Below are 27,215 nucleotides of genomic sequence, written 5' to 3'. Positions count from 1 at the left end.
TGAACTTCAACATGGTGATTTTTAGTACACTATCTGATGCCAACAGAGCAATGAGAGTGCAGCCAATGCTGCACAGTCATTTGTATGACACTACAGACATGTCAGCATATTTAAAACTATGCTTCCAAGTGCATATTACAGGAAAAATTTTGTTGCCCGATGACATGCACCCATCACGTACAAGCCGGGCAAAATCTTGCGTGTGTACAATTCCTTCACACCTGCATTAGACGGAACTGTATGATAAGTGGAAGGCTTAGACATTTCAGTCAGCACAGAATATGTGGCATTGCAGAGGTACAAGGACCAGAACAAGTACAGTGCTCCATCCATGGAAGACTGCAGGTATTACCTGTGATTGCATGCCTTAATATGGGCCCGAAGCACATTTACTAGAAGGATGAACAGCTCACAACCTAAACAACAATGCAATTTTTTCAGGGCACTTTTACGAAACACATCTTAAAAATTCTATTTACCAGTGGGGTCCAAACTTAACAACTATCACAGCACTGGTTATTACTATAGGAAGCAAAAGCATGAATAATAGAAAGCACTATCAGGAACCTGACAGAAAAGTAAATTCTCGCGAACAAAAGACATACCCTACTCCACACTAAAGTACTGACACGCACGCAGCACTGCGCGAAACGAGAACACTACATTGTACTGAGGATCGAGTGAAAATAGGATGCATTGGAGGTGAAGAAGGGCATGACGGCAAGGCAGGAAAGGCAATATGATGGCCCTTATACCTACAAAAATATCTCGCTGAACATGAAGAAACATTTGGTTTCAGTGGTGGGAATACTAATGGTGTGAAGAAACAGCTTGTTTCTAGATGAACGCAGGTCATCCATTGATCGTGGATAGCTTAGTGCAGTTGTCATGTGCTGTGCCAAAATGAAACATGAAAAGCAGGGGAGAGCACTTAGTTAAACATAAGTGTTTTACAAAATTGGCTGCATGGCTTGTTTACATCTACACTCTCAAGGCAGACTTGATAGTGTTACATTTGGTATGAATATTAAGGTACCTGGCTTGTGCATTAATTTTATGCAAAAACTTAAGTTCCTTCAATCACAACCTGAACGCGACGAGAAAAAGATCCACAAGTGCAATTTACACTCAGAAATGCCAAGCAGGCATTTCCATGTATGCATTTCTCTCCCATAATCAATGCAAGTTGCACTTATAAATGTGGATTCTGGAGCGCTCCTGACACAAACCTAGCTTGATTTCAGCAAAATATAAGGGGACCCTGCCATCCTTTACTGTACCTCAAGCTGTATACTGCCAAGAAATGGTTGCTAATGCTTGGGAAAGTCATGTGTCATGAAGTGATATCTACAGACAGACACATATGTGTACACCATGCACATCTACATCACAGATAAACATGCAAACATGAAAGCAAACCAAACTTCAAAGGCTTTTGGTAATATATAGTACTCCATCAACAGCAGAGTTGGTTCTCACTTCTATTTAGAAGTACAGCAACCTTGCCATCATTGACATTTATAATCAAGACATTTCTATTTTGTCACTGATTTGTACAGGTGCACCGTGTTCCATATGCTCACAACAGTATCTTCAGGAAATAAACTTACAACACAACAATGTACCATAATGGTGAAATTTATGAAGCCAATCGGTATGAAAATTTCTCCCAATTTCTGTACTGGAACGCTAGCTAGAGAAGCTAACTGTATGAATTTATGCAGAATTTGCATATGAGTTGCAGCCTAAATACTGCAATAGTCATTAAAAAACAGTTTAGAGTAACCTGTAGCAAGCAATTCACTTGAATATACATGCATACAGCTAATGTAATGAACTGAACATTAACTGAGATGTAGGGGAGAAATGCTACCGTCACATTGCAATCACTGTCACAATTCTCATAGAACAAATCAAATGCCTGAAGAAAACCTAAGCACATCAACACCTCAAAGTAAAATGCAAAATGGGAAAAGAACACATTCAAAGCCAAAGAAGTGGCAGGCACCTTGCTGCTACAAAGTTTCACAGCTACTCAAGAGTGTAATGCCAGAAAAGATGGTTTATCACAACAGCTCTGCATCAAAAGGTGCTTCAGGAAAGCGGATGCAGTTCAAGGTGTGTATGACACACTGTATCACACATCTTGCAACAATTTTTGGTTCAACCAAGGCATGAAAGATCTATAACAAAAACACTAGGTCCATGACCAGAAACCTTAGCTATGAACATTCCATGAAGCTGGCACAAGCAGAAGGCACTGTTTGGTTGAGATACAAATGTGCACCAGCATAATTTAGCATGTCACACCAAATGTCTCATGACACAGCAGATCTTCCTTGCTAGACTTTAAGGCAAGCCTATTGTTCGTTGCAAGAACTTAAAGAAATAGCATGACAAAGACAAATGTCCAGGATATTGCAGAGACTGTACACTTCTTGACCCAAAGCAGTCAAATGCAAACATGCATCATAACTGCAGCAGTTGCTTGGGTTTTGCGCAGCTTAATCACATTAGTGCTAGCGTGTCCATCACATGAAAGTTCAAGGGTTACTAAACAATATTTTAAGTCCAGCAGCCAAGCTGCAAAAAAGATCATGTGCACTAAAAACAAAACAGTGACATCTATTTGCACAGATGCACAATTTCACACAGTTCTTATTGCAGCAAGCCTTGCGGCAAGCTATTCTTGCACACATGACACAAAGAGAAACAGGAAACAAAAACTAAGTTCACCGGGTACAACTCACCTCACTGCAAACTACGACAAAAGTAAACATAGTAACAATGCTACCTTAAGCATCAGTTTTCTGATGCTTTCAAATGCAGTGGCACCAAGTACCATAATGACCCTGGCTTCTCCAGCAATATTTGTGGTGCGAGGTACCTTGGATCACTGTCATTCACAAGCTGCACATTATCATGACGGAATCCTTGCTCCTTGAGTCTTTTCATTAAATTTCCTCGCCATTCTTCATTGGTCACTGCAGACCCATTCATACTTGCTTCAGGAAACAGTGAGGATGAATCAGGAAAAGTCACACAGCTCTTGCAATTCCACCCAGATGGCTCATTACTTGTGCCCAGCGTCCACTGCTCTACAGCCCACCCATGGTTCTTAGTGAATGCTTCGAGCTGTGCCGCAGGAAAAGCAGCTGCCTTAGGTGGTGTGGCACAGGTCAGGTTGTAACGACACAGCACACTCAACAAAGCGAAGCTTGAAACAAAGGGGCTTTCTTGCTTCGTATCTGGCTCAACCGAGTTGCCCGCCAGAGCTCGTGGCTTGCTCTCCCAGAGGAAGCTGTATGCCAGCCTCCGAACATTCAAGTAAACAGGCTCTGAGAAACCTTCGTAAAGTTTGAGGAAGAGAAGGGCTTCGGCTAGTGGCACTGTGGTAAGGTCAGTCCAGACTAGAAGGTCATCCAGACGGAAGTCAGAGAGACGCTTCCAAAACAACTGTTGGAGTACATCTTCAGCAGCAAGGGATGAGTTCTTAAGGTCCTTCAGGGGAAGGTACACAATCCTTGTATACTCCTCTCGACCACCAAAAGTACGCTCGATGTCTGCTAGAAGGCGATTAGTCTTGTCTGCGATGACAAAAACATCTATGACTGGTCGCAGGTATGCGATTTGGAGCCGGAGGAAGTCTAGCTGCGTTGGGCCTGTCACGGATGCAATGCTCAGAAGCCTCCTAGGTTTGACACGACGTCTTACCCAAGCACCATGTCTTGTGCCGGCTTCAAGGAAGCTTGAGTTCCACACAACCTGTGGAAAATATAAACACAGATTTAGAAGCTCTGTCACATTATTTGCCCCAAGCACTGCATGGCTTCAGTAATTTGAGCAGATAATGGCAAACTGCAGCTAAAACTAGTTGGTTGGTTGGTTGGTTGGTTTATTGGGGCTTAACGTCCCAAAGCAACTCAGGCTATGAGAGACGCCGTAGTGAAGGGCTCCAGAAATTTCGACCACTTGGTGTTCTTTAAAGTTAGCGCACGATCATTCTTTGTCAGTTTTACAGCTCTTCTGTATGCTTTGGTATTAAAGGGACTGACCACTGACCAAAACGTGTCCGAGGTTATAGCAGAAATTAAAAGGTGTCGTGCCTCGTATTGCAAGGATTGAGAACTGCAATCGAAGAAATGAAGATTTATAAATTTAGTTTGGCATTGGAAATCGTATAAAACAAACTGATGTGTCATCTTGCAATGAAAACTTGCCATCATCAGTGTAGCCCGCCATGTGACCACATCTAGGTAAACTGTTGCTGATTTGTTTTAATGCACAGTGTTTTTTTTTTTCTTTCTTTCAGGGGTGTTCATCATGTTTTATCATAGAGGTTTAGGTTGTTGCAAGCTACTGGTGGGTTTAGCCTTGTGGATTCTACTGATGATTGCTCCACTGTATCATGCTTTATTATAGTTTACACTCTCCCAGGATGCCCTTGCATGAAAAGCGATGTTCCCTTTGCACTGTGGACAATGCGGTATTAGCTTTTGCCAATAGATGGCGCTGCAATGTTTAGCATTTATTATTCTTATTAAATAGAGCACTGTAGAATTACCACAGGTATGAAGTGATAAGAGGGATCTGGAAAGGGGTGATGGTTCCTAGTCTAACTTTTCGCAATGCAATCCTGTGCACGAGACCAGAGGTTCAAGCAAGGTTAGATATCAAGCAGCGTGGGGTAGGTAGGTTTGCTTTGGGAGCACATAGTAGTATACCATATCAGGGGGTACAAGGTGACATGGGATGGGCATCATGTGAGATCAGAGAAACTAGCAGTAACAGAATTTCTGGAGCGACTGGGAGAAATGGGGGAAAAGCAGTAGGCTAGGAAAGTTTTCAGTTACTTGTACACGTGGAATGTCAACACAAAATGGAGAAAGCGAACTAGAAAACTGACAAGCAAATATTTGTACAGCAGTGGGGGGGAGGGGGGGGGGGGGCAAATAAGGACTTATCGGTTAACCCTTTCAGGCGCTTTGTACACAATTGTGTATACAGCAAACTCGCAGCTTTTTCTGAGAGACTGGTGCACCTAGCAGTGATTTCATTGTTCCAGTTGAATTGAGTACCCTTCTTGTCGCAAATAAGTTGTTTTTTTGTGCCATGTAGCGAACGCAGTAAATAATATTTCACCCAACAGTGAGCTAGGTAGCATGTTGTCCACCATTTTTGTGCAGACGGATTTTGTTGCAAGTGAAAACTGATTGTTTTTGCTCAATTTCGGGCATAATGTGCACTTTCGAAACACAAAATGATTCCTAGGATGCTTACCTGACACATGAGTACATTTCGATGTTACTGTTTCCAACAAATCTGACACTTTGTACGGAATTCTCCATACCACTGTAAAAACTTGCCCGCTGGTCTTTCACACTCAAAAACTAACAAACTCCCTTTCTTGAGGCCTGCATATACTAATGTGAAAAATAACTGATTTCAATAAAACAAAAAATGGCGCCTGAAAGTGTTAAGGACAAGGTTAAAAAAACGAAGAGGGGTCTGTGGAAAGCACGGATGCAGACGAAATCAGCACAGGGAACACACAGAACGTGTAAGCAGGAAATCGCCAAAGAAAATACCTATTGTAAACCTAGGGGAAGCTCTGATGTTCGAGGTCAAGACGAGATCGAGCATTGTGGACTAAGACATGGTAAGGTAATTAGATGAAAAGGTAATGGTGAGTGATGGGGTGCTCACACACTGTCGCTTACCATTTATAATGATGAAAGTGAATTTTTAGATAGTATGTGGTGAGACACGTGAGTGGCTACCTTCTCTGCTCTGATTTGCATATCCCTCACATGTATGGTTTCTCCTCTCCCTCTTGATACTTTGTCTCGCATTCACTCGCATCCGCCGTGAGTAACCAGTTGGAAGATGCGCTTGTCCTGCCTCTCTTACTGTGTGCAGTCTGTTTTGACCCTTTTACGGAAATATGCACCAACCAGCCCCCCAGCAAGTATTACTTTTAAGTTATTAATTTTCGAAACAATGAAGAGGAAATGTTTTGACTGCCACTGCTGAGAAGAATAAAAAAATGGTTCACTCCTTTGGATTCATGCAGTCTCTACCTTCTAATGCTGGGGGGTCTCCTCAGATCCCTTGTCAATGCTGGTGGGTTGTCTAGATAAAGGGTTGTCTGGTGGGTTTAGGTAGCAAAAGGTAGCTAGATAAGTTGCTTGCACATACTTTCAGAATGGAAAAGCTACCACAGAGAATGCAACATAGAGCAGCTGGCAGAACAGCCACATAGCAGCAGAATTTACAGCCTGGTAATGAGACAACATGCCGGTTATTCTTCCTTAATATTACAATCACCCCATTAGAAACGAGCCAGGCGAAAAATCCATACCTGTGGAATACCGCAGTCAGCGCCATAGTAGGCCCTAGCACAGAGGCACTTTCCGGCTTTCTCGGAATCGGCGGCCGGTAGCGAACCCCGGCGGAAGCACCACTTGCCCACCGCGTTTCCCGACGACGCCAGCGGGTAGTAATGGGCGCTCATGTCAGCATTCTCCAGCAGCGGCAGGTGGAAGATGTCGGCGGCGATGTCGCGGTACGAGGCGTCCCGGTTGTGGCCGTCGCCGCCGCAGTGCTGGCACAGGTCCGTCCACAAGCCCCCGCCGTGCCGCGCACGGGACATGGTGCCCGAGTTCACCGCCGCCAGCAGGAGTATGAGCACGTTGAACGCTATGAAGCAGCCCACGATGACCCGGATGCGGCGCACGCTGCAGCACCAGGCCGGCAGGCTCACCTCCGCCTGGGGCTGCTTCTTCCCACCGCCCGTGGCGGCGCTCTCCGAGCCGTAGTGCCCTGCCAACGACGCGCATGTGAGCAGTTGCCGAGCAGGGTGCGCGAGTGAGCTTGCACTACGAAGCGTTCAAGTTACGAAAAATTTGCTGTGATGACACAGCGAAGAGAACAAGAAAAAATTATAACAATGCAATGTAACAGGAAGCGCCACACCCGAAACAAACATGAGAGGACAATTTTGATGCCATTTCAGAGTGGAATCACCTGCTATGTGACATTCAACATTTTATCGCAGGAATCTGTTTTGTCCGCTATTTCTTCACATGTGTCGCGTTAGTGTGCACCTTGTTTGCCGTTGTTCTCCTTATCTACTTGACGCTGTATCATTTTGTTGTATTCACTTTGCTCCTACACTTTTTGTTCATTGTAAACAGCTGTATCACCTCGCCTTTACCTCTCCCCCCCCACCCACCTTTTTTTGCACTTTCGTTGTAACACTCCTGCCATGACTACTAAAAAGCAGTCTGCAGTATTCTTGAAATAAATAAAAAAGGGCGAGACCACACAAGCAGAGCACGTTCTTTTTCCTGTCTTGTCAAAATGAAGCACCAACTATAGTAGGATACAACTTATCAAAAACAGCAGTTGCTAACACTGGGCCGCGGTCCGCGGCATCTTGTATTACTCCGCTGGCCAATCGCAAATGTAAACGAAATCAATTTTTTAATGTTTGACTATATCAAACAATCCACGCATCGAAACTGTAGAGCTCGTAACTTTTTTCTTGCGCTAAGCTTCTTGTTTACGTAACAAGAAACGTTTCAGCCACAGGCTACTTTTTCGTCGTGGAGGAATTCTGCGCGCGGAGGCTGAATGTGGGCGGAGCTTCACCGCTGACTTAAGTTGTATCCGACTATAGACCATCTCACTCAAGAACGAAAGCAGCCTGCAGGAGCCAGCAGTCTGAGTGTATGCGTGCTGATTCAATGCGCATACTTATCGGAGCAAGTAAAATACTATCGCAGCGAGACAGTATCACTCACCAGTGGGCAGCCTGCACTGAGGCCTATCTCGACTAATCTCAACGGTATGTTTGCGATCGCAATGGCGCCACCTATTCCGACACATAGCACGATTTACACGACAAGGACTACAGAAAAGAACACAAACAAGCGCTGACTAAACAACACTAACAAACCATGGTTGTTGTTTGCCCTGTGCAATTGTGCTGTCCTTCTCTACTCCCGCTCCAGCAGTTATTAGTCTAGAGACAAGCAGGCGATTTCTTCGTCCTAAAAGCTAGTCGAAGGAAGGAACACACTTCTGTCGATGTAAAAAGGCTGCACAATCTCTCCACTCGTTTTGTCTCTGGTTAACAGTTCAGTGTCCTCAAGACATGAATCGCACCCACGGCATTGACAGTGCGCGGATAATGGCAAACTCCCAGATGAATGCAGTGCGGTGTTCTTTCAATTTTGCATTTACATAACGTTCGGTTCGAGCGAAAAAATATACGTGTCCACGTTTATACGTGGTCTGATATGCAATTTCTTGAGAATACACTAGAAACTGATCTCTGGGGCACGCTGTACCCATATTCCTTGGTCTTTTCCCTCCCAAGTATTGGGATCTTTTTGCAGCCACCACATGCAGATCATGATTTATTTCTTGCTGACGACATGCTCACTCCAAACCTTCTCACCACGCTTTTACCATTTGAGTACGCCCATGTGCGTAGAGAATACACACTTTTTTGCTAATCTTTTTCACGAATGTCTTTGTTAAGAATCTGAGGATTGAATCCGTAGCTTATTGGAACAGTCACTAGCCGTTCAGAAGCAACAGGAATTAGTAATTCAGGGTACCCTGCTGCTTTTAAGTTGGCAACGCGATCATAAAACATCCCCTGCACTCCTCGAGGACATGACAGCAAGGGGACTTAACGCAGTGGCGTTCTCACCTAATTCAGAATGGCCGCAACTGTTGTTTAGTAAAGGTATTATCGCGGCCAGCAACAAGAACCAGGCAGTAACGTACCAAAAAATTCTGAGCACTTTTTCTATCAAGTCTTGCTCAACGTCTCTAAACGTTTAGCTCGACGTTGAGTTGTGTGTGATATAGTTGTGAGCTGCAAAGAAAAAAAAAGGACTATAGATGAGTGAAGCTGCGGGCAATTCGTCACTTCATTTTCCGCGGCAAAATGCAGAAATGTCAAGAAAACATATGGTTCAGGCCTGGTATCTAAATTTACTAAATTCGATGGCGAGACCTACCTGCACTAGCACGCGGTATTGAAATTACAGAAAACGAGTAACTGATACAATTACTTGATCTGTAATGTAACTGATTACAAAGATCAATTACAGCCCTTGAAAGCAACTGAACAATTACAGAGAAGTAATCGATTTCTATGACGTTACTTTCATCCGTCTTTTATTAGCACAGCAGAAATATACACGATCGAAAATGAGCTGGTGCGGCTTGCTTGATCTGTCGTCTGTTGCGGTGCACATCGTTGGTTATTTCACCTGCAGTTCTTTTTCGAAGTTTTCTTCTGTGTTTTTACCACGTTTCCTTGTGAACATATCAGCAGCGACACTTACGCAAAGCGCCGTGCTTAGGAGTTATTCGCGCTCTGACGGAACAAAGACCAAGCTCACTAAGCATGTCGTGCTGAAATGTGAAATGCAAAAACACAAAACATGGGGATAGTCAACGGCACGCCGCTCAGACTTGCATGTGCGGACGTCGCGCATACGGCTGTTCCGCAGCTTGGCCGCTGTCGCCATAACGAGAGGACCTCGCGCTGCACTTGCGTTTGCCATAGAGCTCGGGTTCTCTAAGCTATGAAACTGGCTGCGGCTTGTTTTTGAAAAAAAAAAATGAAGTAATAGATGAGTCGATTACTGGAATAATAATTTGATTACCGGGAACATTACACCTTACAAAAAGTAACAAATGCATTGCCCCTTGGGCTGTATACTTTGATGGGGGCTGTACAAGTCTGGTTTTAAGGAAATGAAAGGCTTAGGACTGGTAGCGACGAGCACGGCGCGATTTGGAGAGGAGGGCTCGCAGCGCGGCTTCGCAGACGCTAATGACGCGCGCAAATGTTCCAGCACGCGGCGCCTGCGCACCCACTCCCCCTTTCATTTCATTCTCTCTCTACGAACCCCCCTCCCTTCTCTCCAACCATGCCTATTTTGATACTGAAGGCCGCCCCCGGAGCAGCGGTTCAAGGCGGCCGGCAGGGCATGCAGCAGCTAAACGGAGTAGGTTAGGTGTACAGCCGAAGCAGCCGCGGGCTTGCCGTCATGACATCAGGCAGCTTTCATCATGAAGGATGTCCGTATGTTTGACAGTTTTACCCCTTTACGTTATAAATTCGAATCTTGAGCGTAAGCCACGGATAATGCTTTTTCTGATTGATGGGTAGGAACAACTGTACAGACACGTCTGAAGAATTTGTATTCACAAGCTCCGCAGAGTGCAAGTTCTTGTACTATAAAGTTTTGGTGTATACGGTACGCGGCAAGAGCGATTCATGAAACTGCGCTCGGCTACAAGCCTCTACTGGAGCAACAAACGTTATCGAAAAGCGGAATCTGTCCAGCAGTGTCATTTTTCGACTACTGCTAAAACAGCAGGTGGAAGACAGTGTGAGCGCTGTTGCATCGCGGTTGCAGCATTTCGTCCTTAGGTGTGCACGCGCCCAGCAACAAGGCACAGAAAGTGCTTCAACCGTTTTACTTGTGTTCTTTACCACCCATACGGTTTCAGTAACCGGCGTAACTCGCGCGGGCCCTATTAATGCTGCGCATTCGGAACGCCCTCGGAGGGCGCCAAAGAGAGCGTCAGTCTTCTCTTGCCCTTTTCACCGAGAGTAAGCATTCCGGCAGTGATTAGTGCGGAGCGTTGGCAGGTCTTTCGGCTCAGTCGCTCCGGCAAAGAAACTTGAAGGGAGATGCGGCCACCTCCCTACGGCAAACTAGGAGCTTCAAAAACAAGAAAAAAATCAGGTTAGTTTTCAATCTGTCCAGCGGCAAGCCCCAGCGACCCGCGTGAAGTGGATTGACAAGAGAGGCGCGCCGATACCAGCAGTATGCTGAAGCCTTTTTGCGTTTATTCTTTCTGCCACCCACACTCGGCCGTCCACGGTAACGTCAATACACAGTTTTTTTTTTCTCCTGTTCTAACGGCGTGGAGCCCGAGTACACAAAGATACGTCCTCGCCTGCATCTGTCCGAAGCTTTGCCAAGCCGCCCTAGGACATATCGCACATCGCTAGCTGACTGTGGACAATCAACAGCGACTCACCACTGCAATCATGAAAAAAAGATTGCACAGTACGAACGCCGAGAGTAACGCAAGCTTAACGCATTAGCCTTTCCATGTCTCACATTTTCCTTTTAAAGTATGGTTTTTCCATGGGCATTGTTCCAAGGCCACTTTATTCCGTGTGTAGTTCAAATGACAAAAAGAAAAGCTCGAACAAGGAATGTAACGACACACATGCCTTTCGCTAATCCAGGAAACCACGACGAATAGTTCGAATTAACCAGTGAGACTGGACCGCACAAGGGTGGCAAAAGGGTGCAGTGGAATGACTGGTACCTATGCATGGGGCGAAACTGATCAAAACATCACCCACATGACTAACTCAGATGGAACCTGCTTTTGGAACAGCAGATCGGCTCTTCTTCTACGCCAGTAATTAACGAGCACTGCGGCAACAGCTAAATACCTGGAGAACAGAGAGCGCGAGAAGAAGTGCAAGAGCTAGGCATGGGCCAACACTCCTGCGCCTCAGGCTCCTATTCCATAGATATCCAGCACGATGTGCAGGTGATGTGCAAGAGTGTGGTGGACAAGACATGCTTCATGGCTAGCTTCGTCTTAGTAATACTAACTCGTGTTTGGTGCATAATAGCCTTTACGGTCTCTACGCCATAAAATGCCAGCTTTATACCATTACACGTATTACTAGAGCCTACACGCTAGGCAGTTTGCACAGGATTCGACGCAGCAGGTCGGCCAGCAAAGAAGAAAATCTGTCCCGTTACCTAGAAGCAAGGACAGGATCACTATACGTCTACCTCTACACAGGAGCGGTTTTGTATACTCCTCTTGGAGAGGTATGTGTGTATGGAGGGGAAGGAATTCCATTTGCAGCACACATTTCTTGAAATTATTTAGCCGAAAAATGTGGTTCAGCATTGTTTTTCAGAGTAAGATATTTCTCCAAGCAAAAACCAAAATGTCAGCTGCCACTGGTGCAGAAGGCAAGGTCACTCAATGTAGTAGCTAACCAAACGAAACAGTCTGAATTCCAATGGGAAAACTGCTATATCAGCCGGTTGTGAAACGATATAGCGCGAAGGCACTGATTCATTGTATGTGTCTGAGTTATGTGCGAGAAGTTTCGTCGTTTGCAGAAGTTCGCAAGTTAGCCTAATTTCCTGATTTCAAAGGTTTTCTCTATAACCCGCCGCGAAGGTTAACTGGCTCTGGCGTTCGGCTGCTGATTCCAAGGTCGCGGGATCGAATCCTGGCCGCGGCGACCGATTCCGATGGAGACGAAACGCGAAAACGCCCGTACGCTGTGCGACGTCAGCGCACATTCAGGAGGAACCCCAAGTGATTTAAACTATTCCGGAGCCCTCCACTAAGGCGTCCCTCACATAGTCCAAGTACCTGTTCGGTACGATGAACCGCCACACACCGCCACACACCACACCACACCACGCCACGCCACGCCACGCCACGCCACGCCACGCCACGCCACGCCACGCCACGCCACGCCACGCCACGCCACACCATACCATACCATACCATACCATACCATACCATACCATACCATACCATACCATACCATACCATACCATACCATACCATACTGCTTTCTTAATAAATCCAGCAGGCTTTTTTTTCACTTCCGCATTGCGGGTGACAGAAACGACGAAATGCTCGAAGGTCAGAACTTTAACTCGCAGTTTCTCCAGGCTGGGGCACTACGCAGTCAGCGGAACTCCAAAGGCAGAAGGCCAGTAGAACGCTCCCTTCGATTCTGCAGTTTTCAGGACGGTTCCAGCGCGCGGATTGGCGAGGCGAAACGACATCCGCACACAGCTGCGGCGTGAATGCGCAACGAGCGATGCGAAGCGCGCTCACTCTTTTCCGGAATCCCGCCAGCCGATGCGAAGTGCGCACAAAGAGTGCAGAGGACGCAGGCACGCGGACACAAAGCGGCACGTCTACACAGTAACACCGAAAGCCGGATGCAGCGCGCCGCGGCACGGCTGCCAAGTTCCCGCGCGGCTCTGGAAGCCGTCCGCCTTCGTTAAAGACCGGCGTGGAGCGCGAACAGGCACATCGTTGTTGCGCCACCGGAAAGCCTGCTTTGTGCAGACACTAAAGGGAGTCCCTGCCCAGAGACCGCGTGAACAGCTGCAAGCAGCGCGAAAGGCGCAGCGAGAGCTGTTTGGAGACACCTTCCCCAGCCGATCACGCGTAGCTCTTCCCCGCGATCACGTGACCACCCGTTGCTCGTGCAACCTCCGCTGCCAAGACTTACGCAACACAGCGCAAGTGTAATCGACGTTTCAGTTTTGCATATTTGAAGCAGTGATGGTTTTGACACCAGGTGGTCGAAATTTTCGAAGTCCTTCACTACGGCGTCCCTCATAGCCTGATTCGCTTTGAAACTTTAAAGGTTTGGTTTGGTTTTATGGGGTTTAACGTCCCAAAGCGACTCAGGCTATGAGAGACGCCGTAGTGAAGGGCTCCGGAAATTTCGACCACCTGGGGTTCTTTAACGTGCACTGACATCGCACAGTACACGGGCCTCTAGAATTTAAACCCCCATAAACCATGAACCAAACCTGTTATATAGATCTGCCTCAGTTCAGCAAGTTCGATATATCCACAACCTTGCTGATTCGGCTTACAGCTGGTTACGCGTAGCTTCTTTTTGTCGTAACAGCGCTCGCCGTACACTTGACTGCACCGGCAACGGAGCTTTTTATTCCGTAGCAATAAAACTCGGCAGCTGTTGTAGGACTATAATATACGTTGCAGAAGCGTTTTTTATTCTTTTATTTTCCAGAACACCAGCAATAAGCGTGATGAAGAGGTGTTTCAGTCTGTTTCACTGCTGCGAATGTCGGTTAGAAATGCACATCCGCCTCGTCGGGTTCTGTCAGTCGGCAGCTGTATTGCACGCATTTGTCTTTCCTCACTATATTTCGCTCAGTTCCGGGAGCGCGTGTGCCGGTGCGAAGCCTCACTGAGTTATCTGAATTGCCTCAGTTCTCATTCAGGAATACTTAGTCGCTGGCTAATTGGATAGCATCGCGAGATCCCTTTCCGCTGTACTGTTTGTGCGACAGGGCACGAATATAGGGTTAATGGGCCGCTTTTTCGAAGTTCGACCGTCACCCACCTGGTTATCTTGAATTCGGTCTCACGTTCTTTGCGACAGCTCCAATTAAACTGGTCTGAGAAGTCACTTCTTTTCAGGCGCTGCCGCTGCGCGTTTAAGATCTCACCTATGCTATGGCAGCAGGATTTTCTGGTAGCCTGTCTGAATCAAGCAGCAGCGATCACCAGTTTTGAGTGGGCCGAATGGTGTTGCAGCATTCCTTTTTCACCTCATGTTTTTTAAAGTCAACGCCTGCGGTCGGTGTTGAATGAAATGCTGAGATCCAAATTTGGTTTATGGTTTAAGGGGGTTCAACGTCCCAAAGCGACTTAGGCTATGTGGGACGCCGCAGTGAAGGGCTTTGGAAATTTCGACCACCTGGGATTCTTTAACGTGCACTGACATCAAACAGTACACAGGCCTCTAGAATTTCGCCTCCATCGAAATGCAACCGCGGCGGCCGGTATTGAAGACGCGTCTTTCGAGTCAGCAGCCGACTGTCATTACCACTGAGCCACCACGGCGGCTGAGAATCGGATTTGGCACTTGAAGGAACAATTCTGCGGGACCTCCCACACGTGAATTTCTCACAAAACTGAGAAGAGACCCATCGTTGCTTCTTGCTTTAGACAGGGTACAAGCGAATCTAGCTCTCATCAGCAAAGGTGAGAGCTTAACGTAGGTGAAGCGCCTGAAAATCGGTTCCCTGCAAGGCCAGTTAAACGGGACTATCGCAGAAAATAGCATGAGACTGAATCAAGATAGCCAGAGGGATGACGGCCGAACATAAAAAAAAAAGGCATGACAAAACGATGCGATCCAGCCTAAAATTGAATGGCAAAGAGGAAAAACATATCAGTAGGAATGAAACATGAGTGAAACAGCTAAGTACAAAAAAAGGCAGGCCTGATGTATGCCTCAGTATGCATGTAACACGAGGTCAAAGCGCAACCGCCGTTATAGATGCAGTTCTAATCAGCTCCGAAGTGACTCATGAGACGCACGTGCTGGTGAAATACTAGAACGACAGGGACAACATTGTCGGAGAAGAAAAGACGGGACTGATACCAAGTGCGCGTTCCTCGACCGTTTTAATGATGCACGCAGGTTTTAATATACAGGCCAAGTGACGGAACGAGGCGCAACAAAAGGAAGGAAAAACACAGTTCCACCGTTACAGAAGCAAAGCTCGGTGCACTCACGTACCGTGGTCCCTAGGCGCCATACAGTGTGTTTCTACTATAGCTCTCAGCGATGTCGCGAGTGATCGAGGATGCACGTGCTGTCAAACATGGGACTGCTTTCGCATTTAGCAGTGCGCAGCCGCTGCGATTTGTAGGCACGTGTTTCCAGCAGCCTCTGGTTGACACAGCATCCGGTTTGGCCCACATGTGCCACGCGATAACAGATTCTTGCAAACATTTTCTGCGCACTCATTGAATTTATTCCTGCGCTTAGCCCAGCAGCCTCCCGTCCTGCCGTGCATTCCGTTTTTCCTTACTTACCCTGGCGCCATTGCGTTAAACCTACAAGGTGCAGAGAACGCCACTTCTACATCGTCCTTACGCGCTACCTTTTTCAGTTCGTGCGATGGGGCAGGGAATAGGAGTGTTCGTGACTTTCAGCCGTCATCCTTCTGGCTATCTTGATTTGACATCATGCTCTTTTCTGCGACAGCCCCGATTAACTGGTCTGGGAAGGCATTGATTTTTCAGCCGCTTCACCTGAATGGTTAAGCTCTCACCTATTCTGGTGACAGAAAGAGTTGCTGGCAGCCTGTAAAAAACAAGACCTCTTCACCATTTTTTGTGGGCAATTTCGCTGTGTGAGGGCCCACAGAATGGTTCCATCCAGTGCCAAATATGGATCTCAGCATTTCGTTCAACGCCGAGCGCACGCATTGGCTTTGCAAAGCAGGAGGCGAAGAACGAATGCTGCTACACGATTCTGCCCACTAAAAACTGCTGAGAAGGGGAATCGCTGCTCCTTGTCTCAGGCTGCCAGAAAATTCTGCTGTCACAGCACAGGTGAGGTCTTAAACATGTAGCTGCAGCGCATGAATACAAGTAGCTTTCCAGACCAGTTTAATCGGGCCTATCGCGGAAAAGTTGGTTGGTTGGTTTATGGGGTTTAACGCCCCAAAGCGACTAAGGCTATGAGAGACGCCGTAGTGGAGGGCTCCGGAAATTTCGACCACCTGGGGTTCTTTAACGTACACTGACATCGCACAGTACACGGGCCTCGAATTTCTCTTCCAAAGAAATTCAACCGCCGCGGCCGGGATCGAACCCGCGTCTTTCGGGTCAGCAGCCGAGCACCATAACCACTGAGCCACCGCGGCGGCCTATCGCGGAAAAGATCCCGAGACCGAAGCAAGAAAAGCGAAATGGATGACAACCGAACGTCTAAAAAACGCTCCATTCACCCTATCTATATTCGCGCACTGTCGCACAAACTGAAAAAGGCAGCGAAAAAATTGGAGGGAGCGAAAAAAAAATATCATTAAGCTCCGCCTTAATGATATGACGCAATAGCGCGATGGGTTAACTAATGCCCATATGTGCGGAATTGGTCATCCCCGACTTTGCATTTATAGATCCTTTGTGGCCCACCTGGTTGCTTCTCAGGAAATTTTTCGCTCACAACGCCGACGACGTCGCATCTTCTGCACAACGGGAGCCTTAACGAAGAATCTCACGATGCCACGCCAGTTCGCCTGCAAGTAAGTCTTCCGAAATCCCAACTGCGGCAATTCAAATAACTCAACGAGGCTTTGTACCGACCAGTGTTGTAGGCGTTACCGAAAAAAAGTAACTAAATACGTTACTCGTTACGCTGAGAAAAAAAGAACGCGTTACCGCCCTACGTTACCTACAAAAAAAGGTAACGCATTACCGTTACCATTACCGAAAAAAAGTATCGCACGTTACTTTGCCGTTACTCCGTGGCCATAACTTTTAATCAGTGCGTCTTCGCTGTAACTGTAACCTATAACTCGTCTTCTCTGCAAGGCTTGTTTTCCAACCAAAAGATCTCAAACCCTGACGACACGCTCATATCCTTCAAGCGAATGGAAACTCCGGATGGTCGCACTCTGCTTGCAACAGAGTATAGGCAGGAAAAGGAGGGAGGCCGTCCTTAGTCACAGTGCTGTGGGGAGTGCGTTGTTCCTTGTTCTGGCTAGGGGACAAGGAAGGGGGGGGGGGGGTATGACTATGACGGGAGAAAGTTGGAGCGACAGTGCTGTTAAGCAGAAAATTTTTTGAAAATTTAGTGTGAGGTAGCTCACTACTGCTGGCACAGGAATTAACATCTTGAATTAATTGATGGAACAAACAAAGGCCCATTTCCTTTTTTCCTCTACTTCGCCGGTTGACTGCAATGCTCTTTTCTGTGCTGCACCATTGTACTCTTTCGACGGCTCTCTTGGGGCCATCTTGAAGTAAAGTGCGATATTCCTACGTTTACTCAGAAGAGGGAACTGCTTCCACAAAGAATGCGAGAGTGTCGCATGGGAACGAGACCTTTAGGCTGGAAAACAAGCTTACGGAGAAACTGACTTACAGATTTCTGCAAATGGTCCATTGGTGGCTCGGCAAGCGTCCACTCTTTAGAGAGTTGTGTGTGTGAGTGGTTTGGGGTGAAGACAAGTGTGTGAATGCGTGTTCGTGCTTTTTTTTTTTTTAGTTGAGTGCGTCGTCAAGGGCAGGTGTTTTCCGGCATGCATGCGAGCCGCAACAAGGGTAGTCGAGAGTACCCGTAGGTTTTGTTTATTTGCAACATCATTTTCGGCGTTTTTTTTTTCTGAAAAAGAGGCGGAGGGGGACAACTGAAATAAAAAGTAACTAGTAACGTGAAACCTCACGTTACCGGAAAATGTTAACGCAAGTACGTTACCCGTTACAGTTCCGAAATGGTAACGAGTACGTTACTAAGTTACCAAAAAAAGTAACGCGTTACCGGTAACGCCGTTACTTGTAACGCGTTACCGACAACACTGGTACCGACACACGCGCTGCCGGACCTGAGCGAAAGATAATAAAGAACAACGAATGCGAGCACTACAGCTGCCGACTGACAGAACCCGACGAGGCCGATGTGCATTTCAAACAGACATTCGCAGCAGTGAAACAGACTGAAACACCTCTTTATCATTCTTATTGCTGGCGTTCTGGAAAATAAAAGAAGAAAAAACGCTTCTGCAATGTATACTATAGTCCTACAACAGCTGCCGAGTTTTATTGCTACAGAAGAATGAAAACAACCGCCTTTGCCGGTGCAGTAAAGTGTACGGCGAGCGCTATTACAAAAAAAAAAAAAAAAAGCTACACATTTATTCAGTTGTACGCCGAAACATTTGCTGATCAGGAAGGTCGTCGATATGTGAGGGTTACCACTCCAGCCGACCACCAGACACTCGAATCTGGATCCGTGGGCCCCAGTACCGGGCCTTGTTGTCATTTATAGCCGACTCCGGCCTGCACGTGTGCACATATATATGTCGACGGGCATATTTGCGCAATAATAATAACAAAAAAAAAATGCCACCTGCCACGGTGGGCAGTTTGTGATGACGTCACAAGGACACGTGACCTTGGAGGCAGGTGGGACACCTGCTTTTCTCGGCACGCCAACGCCGAAGACGCCGGGTATTCCGCTGAACAGGACATTCAACGCTATCGCGTTAAAAGTAGTGTGTCCCGTCTGCTTCCGTCTGTCTTTCCTCTCTGTGTATCTGCGTTGTTGATAACCGTCCAGCATGCACACCTTGCAGTCAGTCTGCAGAGATGTTCTAGCGAGGTGCGCACAACGCTTTTGACATCATATATTCCATCACATTCCGTATGCACGTTTTGTTTTGTCGTTTTCGTTGTTCCCTAAAATGCAGGGTCAGCTCGTAGTGTTCTTTCAACGTTCCGATCACGAAACAATCTATGCATTTCACACTACACAGGTGTAGTAAGTTGAGCTGGCTGGTTTACGATCACGCTTGAAACCGCGCGAAGGACGGGACCCTCTCATGCCGTGCCTAGCCTCCATTTTTTATAGCTTAATGAAATAAACCGATAGTCGATAAACCGCCGGTCGATAGTCAGCGCTTGTGGTGTCCGTAGTTTCTTGTCCCGTCCTTTGCACTGCTTCTAATTTCTCATCACTGCGTCCAATGGGGCTCGATGCCGCATTAGATGAGCTGACTCACACTGCAACGCCGCAGGACAGTACACAACGCACTACGGGATAACGACCCCAAAATGTACTCTTTTTCTCTTTATCTCGGGTGTGTCTAGCGCTCAGTTATAAATTACCAACGCGTATCAACTAAAGCGATCTTCTCTTCTTCCGCGATGCAAGGACCGCCATAAAATTCGACAGCCAAACCTTTTTTTTCCTTTTTTTTTATGCGTAGCATATTGCAATCACTCATTTCAGCCCTTGGGCGCGGCCGGGCAGCCACCAAACCACGTGACGTGACGTCACGACAGCCGGAGGAAAAACCGTATGTAAAGATGATGGCGATTCTTGGTGCGAATTGCAAGCACAATAAGCCAGGGAAAAAAAAGAAAAAGAAAAGGAAGAAAACAAAAAAAGGGAAAAAAAATTTAAAAAAGGAAGAAATAAAGAAAATAAAAGAAAAAAAGAACGGCTGAGCATGGTGGCGTTTGCCACCGCCCCGTTTCAAAGGGGGCGTTCCTATCCATCCATCCATCCATACGTCACGGAGGAAAAGCTGCTGAGAAAATCGAGTGCCGCCAAGCAATACCTCGCGCAAAAAGACCGCGCAATATGCAACGCATTCTTGGCTTAACCAAGCTAAGCCTGGCCATCTTTTTTTTCAAGCAAAAGAAGGCAGACAGTCCGAACTACAGACCGAGCGACGCCGCGCACTTGGCAAGCAAGAGAGAGAAAATGCTCGCGCCACGTGCCTTCGTTTTGGGACACACAGCTGCTCCCCCATCCATCACCCGCGCCCAGCAGCACAAGGGAGGCCATCGCAGCCGACGTGTTTTCGTCCGCCCGTCCGACACAAAAATCGCACCGCACATGGACGACGCACCGCTGCTATACGTCGCTGTCCCCGGCTGCGTGCGATACGTGATCGCCAGCACAGAAAACGATCCCAAACAGCACAGCACGACAAGCGCGAGGTTGTTGCTGCTCCCCGCCTTCTCCAGTAGAGGTGCCAGTTGTTACAGCACACCGGAAGCCAATCACCTCTATTCATTGGCTGGCAGGGGTTCACGACAGTAGGAATGAGCAACGGAGGCCTTCATAATCATAACTCGCTAGACATCCCCACAGGCCGCGTGTTTCAGAATCCGGGCATGCATATTCGTGCGAAGTTTGGAGGTCTGGGGACTATCGCGTCACCCGTCGCAGCACAGAACCAAACTTTTCGGGTCATCTCAAAGTGGCAGCTGGGCGACACCGACACTGTCCACCACCGGCGTTGGTGCGGCCTAATAGGACGCACTCCCGTTTACTAACCTGCAGCCGCAGGAGATGGCCTAGTTATGAACAGGAACTTCATGACCACCAGGATTAAATAATCCTGACGCGTACAGCTAGGGGTTCAATCTTTCTGGCGCGCTAACTTTCGCTGGACAGCGTGAGGACAACCTGTGCTCGGAACTCTCCCAATACTCAGGAACCCGCGTCATGCGGCGGAAACGAATGCAAAAGAGCGCTAACCGACGCGAACATGCATGTTTACGAGCCTCATGCAGTACAGTGAAGCCCATGGTGCTCGATTAAAGACTGAGCGCTTATAATGCGTAGCTCATGGCGTGTTCCGTTTGCTACAAAGAAGCCGTGTCCAACGGAGTGTAAATATAAATGCGCCAGATCAAAGCGAGACTGCAGCAAGTGGTGCTTTTGTACAGTCAAAGTTTGTTTGAATAAAATTGGTCACGCTTATGCTGTGTCGTGTAATTCATGAATCTCTAGCGAAGGCAAGTGTAAACGTCTTTTTTTTAAATCCCTGCATGCCCCTCTCACCCCTTCTTCCATGGTAGGGTCCAGGTGTCCACCCACTGTGAGACTGTAACCGCGCATTTTCACCTATAACCCCCTACACACGCGCGCACTGAGCGTCCCACAGTAGTTTCATCGCCTCAGAGGCTCGCGCACCCACGCCCATGGGAGATCTTGCTGCTGAGCTCCGACCTGGAAACACAAGTACAGGTCGTGACAAGAGCCCCAGAGGTCGCCGCCAGTCTCCACTGACGGCCACCTAGCAAGATCAACTATAATCCACTTGTTACTCAAACCGACAATAAAAGTTCTCCAATCCAATAGCGTATCACAGTGGTTAGCATCGTACGACCACGTGTTTCATCCGACGCTGCACAAGGGGTCACCTGACTGCGGAGAAGAGCCACGTGTGGCCGGCAGAGACGCGTGATCGGTGGCGTGTGTCCCATAAATAGCTCCCGCCGTAAAACAGAAGGTTTAGGATGAGCTGCACTCTACATGCGCTTTGGAAACTTGGGAAAAAATTGGCTGGGTAAATATAAATCAGCTGGAACCGGCTAATAGTACCAGTTGACCTCATCCAATTCTTCTGGCACACGTTGTATAGTCCAATGGCCCACATTGTAGACCAACGGCATACACTGCAGTTCAATGGCACACACTGCGGTCCAACGGCATATATTGCAGTCCAATGGCATATACTGCAGTCGTAAGCCGCAGAGGTGGAGTGGCTTCGGTGTTCGGCTGCAGATCCCAAGGCCGCGGGTTTGATCCCGGCCGGCCCGCGGCGGCCAAATACAAAAACGTCCACGTACTGCACGATGTCAGTGCACGTTAACGAACCCCAGGTGGTCTACATAAATCCGAAGCCCTCCACCACGGCGCGTCACTTATGAACGCTAAACTCCACAATTTACGTTTTTTTTTTTTAAACATTCAAGTCCCGTCTTCAATCCAGCGTCTCACTATCCGCGCAAGTCATCTGCATGCGATTGTGGGATCGTAAATCGACTGCCGCTCGTTATGGCGACGGTGCGGTACAACTATGAAGTTTTCTAAGCTTCGCACATTTTTTTTTTTTTTTTGTGCATGGACATAGCCCAAGTAAGGAACATCGGAGGCGTAGCCCCAGCGATTCCTTTAGGTCAGTCGGCCTGCCCCCGAGGTGCAAGACAACAGGACCGAGGTCCAAATCAGCACTTTGGTCTACTAAAGCCATTCTAATGTAGCAGGGGGCGACAGAGTCAGGTGGACGGATGAGATTCGGAAGTTTGCGGACACAGGCTGGCCGCAGCTGGTACAGGTTACGATTAGTCCGCTGTCCCTCAGTGCGCGTAGTTGAGTTGATGACGACGAACGATGGCAAATTACGCAGGAATTGTGCGAACGCGTGTGGCGAAACATGGGAGCTTGTATCTATAGACATGCCTGAAAAAAGCATTTGTGTCGCTAAATTCGATAGCACTGCTTACATCGTACCCAATCGATGACTTGCCATCCATCAGGTTTTGATCGCATAAATAGCGAAGGCTGCGTTCGTTTTTTCTTTTTCTTTTTTCCAGAACACTCGAGAATAAGTTTCATAATAAAGTGCAGGGGTCCACAGTCAACACAACGGAACCAACGCACCCGCAAGGAAACACCAGCGTCCAAGGGAAGACGACACCAAGAAAAGCGACAGGTTCAGGGAAGCAAAACTTCAATGCCTGGATATAAGAAGAAAGCAAACACGTGAATCAAGCTGAGTGAAATAGCGCAGCGTCTATGCCGGAACTCGGGCACCTGCGCACTTCGCTGCACGAGGTCATCATCGCGTACGACGCCGCAAAAAAGCCCATCGTCTCGTCCGGCAGCGCATGGGGCGGACATTGGAGAGGCGGCAACCGACTGGGCACGGCCTTTCCTGCAGAGGCCGGCCTGACGAGCTGTTGTGACGCCGGCAAACTGGTTCGTGCCGGCAGACACCACAGCGCCGCGCTTTTTCCACGCGGGGTGCCGGCATCGGCACATTGGACCGTCTGTCAGACCAAAGCAGCAGCGACCAGAGCTAGTTCTTGCATTTTTCTGCCTTCCAACTGCAGCACAACGATGGCAGCAGATAAGCGCCAGCGGCTGCTGCTGCTGCTGATAAGGCCTTACACACTGTAAATATGTGCAAAGGCGGCAGGGCTCATGAGATAGGAAAGCGAAGAAGCGCTCGGAAAGCCATAAGCCAGGCTATCACAGCGCGCGCCGAGAAATTTCGGTTGTGTGCACACGTGATATAGAATTCCCCTGCACGCTCATAAAATGGCTATCGGATGCGTTGGTCTCGATTCTCCAGACACGGACCCAGCCATCGCCGCCATCTGTCTAGAAAATGCTAATTATATATAGTATCGTCTTAACGCTTTCAACGTCACATTCACGCCCGTGGTGCCTTTAAAACCTTGATGCCATCGATATGCTGTGAGCAGCACCGATTTTAGCAAAACTCTCGAAAGAGCACGACGAAACGTAACTGACACTGCGCAAAAACGCACGAGTTTGCACGCGCATTCCTTCACTCTGCACGTAACATGTGGAGTGCCGAATGGTTCACCCTAAAAGGGAAAGTGAAATTCCAGCAGCTCCACTGATTTACTGAACAACCGGGCAGTCTCCATAAGAAGCCCACTACGACGCCAAGGTCTACCGTAGCCCGCAGGATTAAAAACTTGCTGACGACGGCGCGGCTACTGAAAACAAAAAGGCACATAAGTTGCTCAACGTATGCAGGACTTCTCATGCGCTGCAAGCTAAGCGGCCACTACCGAGTTGCAATGCAGGCTAAGAAGCGGCGAATTATGGCGTGAAAGTAATCGTCCTCGGTGGGAACGACTACGGCGTGCCGAACGGGTTTGGCAGCTTACAGCGCGGAACAAGACGTCGAAAGTGGCAAAGGAAGCTGTGCTGCACTATGAAAGCGGCCTCAGTGCATCATGAAAACGAAACCGCGTTCTTGCGAAACGGTCAGGAAGTCGATTCCCCGTCAAAATGACACGCCCCGTAGGCATCTGGGCGCCGGGTCCAAACGATTCGATTTTGTTGCACAACCAAGCTACAAGTATTACGTACAGAGCACGCACAAAACGCGTCAATCAAACAAAAGACTACGACGATATATTCGACAGAAACGATTGACTGCGATTCCGAACGTTGGTTAGCCAAGAGGCGTGATGATGGATCGAGTCTATACGAGCAGAGGCGATTATTTCGAAATCCGCGATAACGCAACTATTTTATGCGAGTGAGTAACCTTTAATATCTTATTCATACGAACCGGCTCTGTTCGGGCATTCTAAAAACCGAATCTAATTCAGGAAAGCGGGTCATATATCGCGCCAACTGACGGCTATAACAACTGTTATTTCACTAGGTTTCACTTCAGCGCGGAACTTTGGCCGTCTCGCCCATATTCGCTCAATGAATTAAGATCATTAATACCAGAGCAGCCAATATCCCCTTCCATAAACGTCGACCAATACAACACTTTAGCAGGGCAGCTTTAGCCAGGGTTTGAAAACGACTCAGCGAAAGGCAAACGATATGAGCTGACTGCACTCACCGGAGAAATGCATCCTGTTATGTCCGTGACACCGTCCCGAAGATACAGCGTGCGCTATCGGCGTTTCTTGAGCATATTCCAACCAGCCTTGTTCACCAAAGTCCGCGTTCGGCAGTTGAGCTCTCGCATCGTAGTGAACCTGTGGGCATCACGTTCCCACACCTGACCCGGTTACCTCGCCGCTATTGTTGTTGCGACGACAGGCTGCGCCAGCGGCATTCTTGCGAACAAAAGACAATGGAAGGCTACTCGGCTATCAAAGGGTGATCATTAGTGGCCGGGAACGCAAAACACAACGGCGAAACACATCACAGACTACCGCCACTACCGCGCTGCTCGAGCTCCTTGCGCATATTTTCGCATGTTCTTCAGAACAGGTGCGACGCTGTTTCTTTGCTTACTGGAGAGATGGCGCTGCAAGTCTGCAAGTTTGCATTTACCACCTCGGATTAAAATTAAGTAAATAAGCTTGTTTCTTAATCTCATAATAATTTTAAAGTTATAATAAGTGATTTATATAATAATTGTGTAACTGTGGAAAATAGTGCACAACTACGTAATAGTGTTTGCTTCGCAGTGGCGCTACTACGAGACGCTCACTGAGCAGCCATTTTATGAAAGACTTGACGCTTAACCCAAAGCCCATCGCAGGAAAGCTTCCCCATCGTAGGAAAAAAAAACTCCATGGAGCTGTTTTTGTTCAAGCATGGTAATAAAACGAACATGCCGCATTAACTGCAACAATTATTGATTCTAAAGCCTAATTTGCTTGCAGCAAAATATGAACAGAATGGAATAGAATATATTTTCTTTTCCGTAGAGTGCCCGAAGACAGTCCATTGGCGGTGTTAGTGGGGGTTTGGCAATTTCATTATTAAACAGCCTTTAGGTAAGACGTTTAGTAGGTCCTAGGCCACGCTGTCGAGGGCGCGTTGCAGATCTGGACGTGGAAAGCGAGCCAGATGGGGCACGATGGGGTTAGGGGAAACAATAGGCAGTGAACCGGAAGGGTGCGTAGCGCTAGCTATTGTGTAAGGATGTGTGATCCGTTGGAGCACTGAGGTGTGGGAGCGGGCCACTGCAACTAAACTTTGGCTGGTGTATGAAGGAGATTCGGCGAAGGATGCGCGCTTCACGGATCGACAGGAAAAGGTACAGCGCGGGTAAATCAGCTGAGTCCGATTTTTGGTGCTCGTAGTACCTGTGGACAATATGTCTCTATGAGTTTATTACGTCCACCAGTACCGTCGGTGTAGTTGTCCACAGTATCCCCGGTGCCTGGTGTATAGTAGCGCAGGCAAGCCAGCTGATTACTGGGAATGTCCACGTGACCAGGGATCCACCGAAGGGTTGTCCGTGATGCGCTCAAGGCTGTGAGGGCAGCATCCCGGCCGTGTTGGGGAGGGGAGGCCTATGTCGCGAAATGCCTGCGAGTCTGTGTAGACTATGTATGGTAGGACGTGCGGTATAGTACAGCTGCCACGTAGAACCACGCAGAACCGAGACATCCGCTAAACATTTAGGAGGTCTTGGATTCGGATCCCACCGGCGGTACGTGGTTGTCTTTTCTTCTACTTTCTGCTGAATTATATTTATCTAAAATTTACATAGTGCATTCTTAGCCTGGCCGCGGCGGCTGCATTTTTGTGAAGGCAAAATGCGGAAACACCTCTGTGTTTTGCAATGTCAGTGGACGTTAAAGAACACCGGCTGATCTAAATTGCTTCGAAGGCCTCCCCTGCGGCACCTCTCAAAGCTCATGTGCCGCTTTGGGACAAACCACAGTTCAAGAACAGTCCCCAAAATCCCCTTAACCTGAAACGTACATGTATATGGAGTGAAAATATCGCCTATATAACAAATAATCACTTCAAAATTATTTGAAGCTCATGTGTGAATTGAAATTCAGCTTCTCAATGAAGGAACAATTGGCACCGTATTCAACCTAAACTTGCACAGTTGTATCGTCCAAATTTTTCTTTTTCTAATCTACTTGCATTGGCTGCCCAGACGCGCATTAAAAACAGTCGCATCATTTGTTCGCTTCGAATTTTCTCAACCAGCTGTTAGTTTGAAAACACTTGGCAAGACGACGAACATTTTACTAATGATTCGTTCAGACTTAGTAATTGCAACATCTTGAACCAGAAAGTTGAAATTTTGACGCTTTAATTTTAGTTGTTCAGTTTGCTATTTGCGCATGTCATGTATTTTCTAACATTCACAGCGGCTTAAAGGTTTTGCTTCTAAGTACACATTCATCTCTATTTAAAGGAATAAAAATGTTCTTTTTTTTGCCCGCCAAGGGCCTGTATAGAACTGAGGAACGATACCTCGGAAGGCTGCAAAAGGAGTCATTTCTCATCCTGATCTAAATCAACTAGAGGCAGTGTATTGGCGAAGATTGCAGACAGGAACATTCCCAAACCTGCATATCCTTAGCAAGATTTACCCGACGCAATATCGGGACACTTG

General features: G+C 47.6%; 1 protein-coding gene across 1 annotated transcript; it reads right to left on the bottom strand.

The window, feature by feature from the left end:
• On the bottom strand, positions 1-25,102 carry LOC149359145 (beta-1,4-mannosyl-glycoprotein 4-beta-N-acetylglucosaminyltransferase-like). Its single transcript, XM_089571395.1, has 3 exons — positions 24,741-25,102; positions 6,362-6,822; positions 1-3,765 (listed from the first exon to the last, which is right to left on the bottom strand). The coding sequence occupies exons 1-3, from the start codon at positions 24,751-24,753 to the stop codon at positions 2,803-2,805; spliced, it is 1,437 nt and encodes a 478-aa protein (XP_089427521.1). The 5' UTR covers positions 24,754-25,102; the 3' UTR covers positions 1-2,802.
• Positions 25,103-27,215: the final 2,113 nt, after the last annotated feature.

This window comes from Amblyomma mixtum, chromosome 2, assembly GCF_055824585.1.
Source record: "Amblyomma mixtum isolate Tamu chromosome 2, ASM5582458v1, whole genome shotgun sequence".
Classification (NCBI taxonomy): Eukaryota; Metazoa; Arthropoda; class Arachnida; order Ixodida; family Ixodidae; genus Amblyomma; species Amblyomma mixtum.
Note: the sequence above shows the minus strand (reverse complement) of the source record. Positions and strands in the feature narration are given on the sequence as shown.

Coding starts and splice junctions, on each gene's coding strand:
- LOC149359145 (XM_089571395.1), bottom strand. Junction 3,766..6,361: donor CTGACTGCGGTATTCCACAG/GTATGGATTTTT, acceptor TATTTTCCACAG/GTTGTGTGGAACTCAAGCTT.